The sequence below is a fragment of the Propithecus coquereli genome, unplaced genomic scaffold (genome assembly GCF_000956105.1).
Source record: "Propithecus coquereli isolate 6110/MARCELLA unplaced genomic scaffold, Pcoq_1.0 Scaffold76, whole genome shotgun sequence".
NCBI lineage: Eukaryota > Metazoa > Chordata > Mammalia > Primates > Indriidae > Propithecus > Propithecus coquereli.
In genome coordinates, this window is record NW_012153729.1 from 1,017,482 (window position 1) to 1,023,555 (window position 6,074).

At 41.0% G+C, this 6,074-nt stretch overlaps 1 protein-coding gene across 1 annotated transcript in view; it reads right to left on the reverse strand.

Annotated features, from left to right (window-relative positions):
• Positions 1 to 3,960, reverse strand: part of SLC16A6 (solute carrier family 16, member 6) — a 13,921-nt gene extending 9,961 nt beyond the window's left edge. Inside the window, exons 1-2 of the mRNA XM_012662221.1 lie at positions 3,729 to 3,960; positions 420 to 563 (exon numbers count right to left, since the gene is read on the reverse strand). Of these exons, the coding sequence (XP_012517675.1) occupies positions 420 to 563; positions 3,729 to 3,960 (376 nt within the window). The remainder of the gene's footprint in view (positions 1 to 419; positions 564 to 3,728) is intronic.
• Between the last annotated feature and the right edge of the window lie 2,114 nt (positions 3,961 to 6,074).

Sequence of the window (6,074 nt, forward strand, 5' to 3'; positions counted from 1 at the left end):
AAATGGAAAAAAAGTTTTCTTAGACCCCCAAGAATAAGTCCAGCACGTTGCACTTCCCCTACTTATAGCCCTGAATTCTCAAGACCCTAATTTGAGAAATACTGGCTAAAGAAATTCAAGTCTTAGTTTGTAAAAATGATGTCCTTTAGCTGCAAACTATACCAAAAGAGAAGTTATCTTCATCATTGGTAATTTTTTTTTTTTTAAAAAGATGAAATAAAAACTCTTGGGCACTTGAAAATAGGTTCACAGATCTCCGGAGTCCATACAGCCCAGTTCAAAACTACTGACCTGAGACACTGTTAATTTTAAAGCAAAAAGAAAGAGAGAGAAATACAATTTGCATTTAATTTCCTCCTCCTTCCTTATTCTTCACACTAAATATCTAGAGAACGTCAGAGCCACGGAGCAGCCCTTACCAGAGATGAGGCCAATGGTCACGTACATGTGGCAAACCTCACGTGCAAAGGAGGCGGCCACCATGCCGGTGCTGACAAACACACCACCCAGCATCACCACCAGACGGTGTCCGAATCGATTGCTCAGGACTGTGGCGAGGGGAGCTGCCGAGAAGGAACACAAAGTGATATTTTAACTCAGAGGCCTCAGTGTGAGCTTCCCCGAGATTCCTTCCTCCACGCCTGGAGCATGGAGAGATGATGTAAAGTACATAACACGTTTCGTGCGATGGCTGCTGCAGTTCAGGAATTATTTTTTAATTTCAAAAAAATTAGACAAGATTCTTCAGGCTCCTTCAAGAGAAAGCCACAATCGCAAAGATGTGGAACCAACCTAAGTGCCCATCAACCGGTGAGTGGATAAAGAAAATGTACAACATAGAGTACTACTCGGTGATAAGAAAGAATGAAATAATGTCTTTTGCAGCAACTTGGATGGAACTGGAGGCATTACCCTGAGTGAAGAACTCAGGAACAGCAAAATAAATGCTGCACGTTCTCACTTATAAGCGGGAGCTAAACTGTGGCGACTCAAGGACACACAGAGTGGTATAGTGGACACGGCAGACTCAAAAGCGGGGAGAGGGGAAGGAGTGAAGGATGGAAAATTACCTACGGGGCACATCATGCACCATTCAGGTGATGGGCACACCGAAAGCCCAGATTTCACCACTGTACAATATATACATGTAACAGAATTCAACTTATACCCCCTAAATCTATTAAAATTAAAAAAAAGGAGAAGGAAAAAAAAAAAGAATGCCAGAATAATATTATAAAGCATATATCTACATTTTTAGATGATTTTGACTCACCATGAGTGTCTACAAAACTAGATATGCATTTACTTTATGCTATTCTGTAATAAAAATTAGTTTCCCTATGATTGTTTGAATCTTTTTTTTTTGAGACAGGGTCTCGCTGTGTCACCCCAGGCTGGAGTGCAGTGGCGCCATCCTAGCTGACTGCAATCTCCAACTCCCAGGCTCAAGCCATCCTCTTGGCTCAGCCTCCCGGGTAGCTGGGACTACAGGTGTGTGCCACCATGCCCGGCTAATTTATTTATATTCTTTTGTAGAGATGGGGACTTGCTATGTTGCTCAGGCTGGTCTCAAACTCAAACTCCTGGCCTCAAGTAATCCTCCCACTTTAGCCTCCGGAAGTGCTAGGATTACAGGCATGAGCCACTGTGCCTGGCTAATTTTTTTTTCTCCCCTGTACTCACTACTTTGGACTCTTTTTAAAAAAAGCTCCATTTGTAATCAGATTCTAGTTAGTTTCTTTATAGGATGAAAGTATGGTAGATTCTCAGTTATGTATTCTTAAAGGAGACGGCTATGGGATCAATAGTATTGCAATCTATTTAAAGTGTCTGATGAATCATAATTTGCTTAGCTTCTATAAGCCGTATCCCCTAGGACATATAAATCTGGCAAATTAGTTTCCTAGTTATATATTACTTAATATCGACTTGAGAACACTGAGATAAGCTAGCCATTGAGAGTTGGGTCAAGGAAGGACAACACACTGGATGGAAGGGGCAGGGGAAAAAAGGATTAAATTTTGTCGGGGTTAGTCCATACATGTCTGTTATGGTAGCTATTAGAATTTGAACGAATATTGAATGTAGCTTATAATGAAACCACTATCGTTTTGAGCCAATATGTTGGCTCGAAACATTAACAATTAGAATAATAGTATTTGGAAGAATTATCTTCTGGTATAATAGTATATTAAGTAGAAATTTCCTGTTGACTACATTTTTACTTTTGGTTATTAGCTAAAACTTAAGCTTTGGGATTTTCTTTTTATGTAGATTACCAAAAGTAAAATTTTAGTTCTTATTCACTTATCTTTCTAAGAAAGTAATTAAGCATTCTACAATTTGAAGATTAAATTATCTTAATACTCAAACTGGAACTAGGAGCTACTTCATGACACTGGTAAGAAACAGTAGGACGTGTAAGAGAAATTCCTACTTTGCCCAATGGGTAAAAACACATGTAGTTGCCTATTTGAAAGCATTGTATGGCTGAAAATAAACTATTTAAAGAAAGGCTTTAACTTCAGAGATAACAGTTCCATGACAGGATAGTAGGGTAAAGTTAGGGAAGTTTAAGGTCAGACTGGTTAACTTTCTGAGGCAAGTTCAACACCTCTGTTCTCTTTTTTTTTTTTTGAGACAGAGTCTGGCTCTGTTGCCCGGGCTAGAGTGCTGTGGCATCAGCCTAGCTCACAGCAACCTCAAACTCCTGGGCTCAAGCAATCCTTCTGCCTCAGCCTCCCGAGTAGCTGGGACTACAGGCATGCGCCACCATGCCCGGCTAATTTTTTCTATATATTTTTAGTTGTCTGACGAATTTCTTTCTATTTTTAGTAGAGACGGGGGTCTCACTCTTGCTCAGGCTGGTCTCGAACTCCTGAGCTTAAACGATCCGCCCGCCTCGGCCTCCCAGAGTGCTAGGATTACAGGTGTGAGCCACCGCGCCCGGCCAGCTCTGTTCTCTTGGAAAACCCTCAGCATTGCCTCTGACGGATGAACTCCTGAGACCTAGAATGTGGGTTCAAATTAGGCCTGTAAGTGACCAAGTAAAAATTAGTATGTTAAAAATAATACTAAAACCTGACTTTATTTTATGCTGTTGGATCTGGGAGTATTCTATAAAGATGAATCAGTGATGTCCTTTAGGGAAGCAGGTGTCTGGAATTCAGTGTCTCCTCAGGACAATGTTTGTAATTTCACATATTTCCTTTTATACATCCCGTTTTTCTTCTTCGCGTATCCACATTTGCATGTTTCTGACCTATGAGATCAGGGCCTGGTATGCCAGCAACTTTTTGATGTTGCTTCTTTAGATGATGACTACACCCTCACGTAACTGGGGTTCACTGCTCTCCTCAAAGTGATCTACAGAATCCTGAGAGTGTGTGCATGGTAGATGTTTAACACCTGGGTGTTAAACTGAAAAATTAGCCAGGCATGGTGGTGCACACCTATAGTTCCAGCTACAAGGGAGGCTCAGGAGGGAGAATCGCCTGAGCCCAGGAGTTCGAGGCTGCAGTGAACTATGATGATGCCACTGCACTCCAGCCTGGGCGACAGAGTGAGATCTTGTCTCAAAACAACAACAAAAAACCCAAAAAACCAAAAAAAACAAAACAGGCTGACATAAGGGAATGCATCACAATCACACCAAATACCATTATGTAGTCAGGCAGATTACAAGGGGCCCAAGCTTGTGTCATGGTCAGGCTGAAAGATGTACTAACCTGTAAATGTTAAGACAAACACACATATTGATATTATCCATGAGATCCTGCTATTGGATTCATCAAAACTGTCCATTAAGTCATTAAAGAAGACGCCAAACGACTTGATGATGCCATAGGTAAAGACTTCAATGAAGAAAAAGGAAACCGCTACTGCCCAGCCCCATCCTCCATCAGGCACTTCAGTATACACGTTGGCTCTGAAACAAAGCTTTGTTTTCTTTTGGGTCATTCTTAATCTGAAATAAAAAGTTAAAAAAAAATTTAGACCAGCAATAGCACGAGGGTTGATGACTACAATACTCTTTAGCAAACAGATAAGAATTACCCCATTACTTAGGCTGAATATTTAAATCACGTACAGTTAGGATAAAGTCTTTGGACCATTTTATACATATGTGTATATGAAAATCTTTGTATTGTATATGGGGCCCCCACAGAACTTGGAAGTAGGACTTCCCCTGTGACAGCTAGATGGGAAGAACAAACAAAATAAGGAACCAGAGCAGAATACTGAGAGGTACTTTGAAGGACACAGAATGGCCACCAGACTAAGTATTGATGCTAACCTTGAAGGAGACAACTTAGGCAAAAAAAGACTGAATTGACCATAGGAATGTTGATCAGAAATGATCAGAAGAGGCCAGGTGCAGTGGCTCATGCCTATAATCCCCGTGTTGTGGGAGGCCAAGGCAGAAGGATCACTTGAGGCCGGGAGTTCAAGACCAGCCTGGGCAATGTAGCAAGACCCTCTCTCTACAAAAAAATTAAAAAATTAGCCGGACATGGTGGCATGTGCCTGTAGTCTCAGCTACTTAGGAGGCTGAGGCAGGAGGATCACTTGAGCCCAGGACTTGGAGGCTGCCATGAGCTATGATCACACTACCGCACTCCAGACTGGGCGACAGAGCAAGATCCTGTGTCTTAAAAAAAAAAAAAATGAAGCTTAGGAAAGGGAGGCTGAAGAGCAAACACTGACAGTACGTCTAGTACCTTCCACAGGATCACAGGATAAGTTCTGGAGAGCTTGAGATACCATATGCATCTCTGCTTGATGCCACTGGTCATGAAGACCATGCAGCCAAGTCATCTTGCTCTCATTTTCCACTCAGTAAGCAACATTCCGATTATGATTTGGTGTCCCAGGTGGATGATGTACCTATGCGGACAGAATGTAACTATACATCAGAATGTGGGAATTCTGTCTTCTGGAAGTTTGTTTAGCATGAGTAAGTTCCTCAAAGCTGACCACTGCTTGGCGTATTAGCAATTGAATTTCTGAGCACACGACAAATACTCTAGAATACAGTGACACCAGTTAACTGAATTACCCCTGGCCTCATTGTGCCTTTACATTCAAACTGCAACAAACATCAGAACAAGCAGATCTGTGTACACTGTAAGAGGAGACACTATATTTAACACTGGAAGGAGGTTGGTTTAACTTAGGTCTTCGTTCTGGATTGGGCTCTAGTTCATGAAAACTGTCTTTTTCAAAGCCTCTGCAATTACATATACTTTGAAACAGTGATATGTATTTTTAGCCCAACTAAAAATTAATGATATCTATAATAATTAGTGAGTCCATGATCTTAGAGCTCTTAATGGCAAGTAACTTCAAGACTATGAATTCTTTACATACTACCCAAAGCCATCTACAGATGGAATGCAATTCCTATGAAAATACCAATGACATTCTTCACGGAAAGAGAAAAAAAAATCCCCAAATTTGTATGGAACTACAAAAGACCCTGAATACTCAAAACAACCCTTCACAAAAAGAACAAAGCTGGAGGCATCACACTGGCATCACACAACCAGACTTCAAAATATTCTACAAAGCTGTAGTAACCAAAACAGCATGGTGCTGGCATAAAAACAGACATATACACCAATGGAACAGAATAGAGGACCCAGAAATTAATCCATGTATCTACAGCCAACTGATTTTTGACAAAGGTGCTAAAAACACTCATTGGGGAAAGGACAGTCTCTTCAACAAATGGTTCTGGCCAAACTGGATATCCACATGCAGAATGAAACTAGACCTCCACTTCTCATCCTATACAAAAATCAACTCAAAATGGATCAAAGACCTAAATGAAAGACCCAAAACAAAAATACTACTGGAAGAAAACATAGTGGAGAGGCTTCAGGACATGAGTCTAGGAAGAGATTTTATGAATAAGACTTCAATAGTACAGACAAGGAAAGCAAAAACAAACAAATGGGAGATTATATCAACCTAAAAAGCTTCCGCACAGCAAAAGAAACAATAAGAGTGAAAAGACAACCTACAGGCTGGGTGCCGTGGCTCACGCCTGTAATCCTAGCACTCTGGGAGGC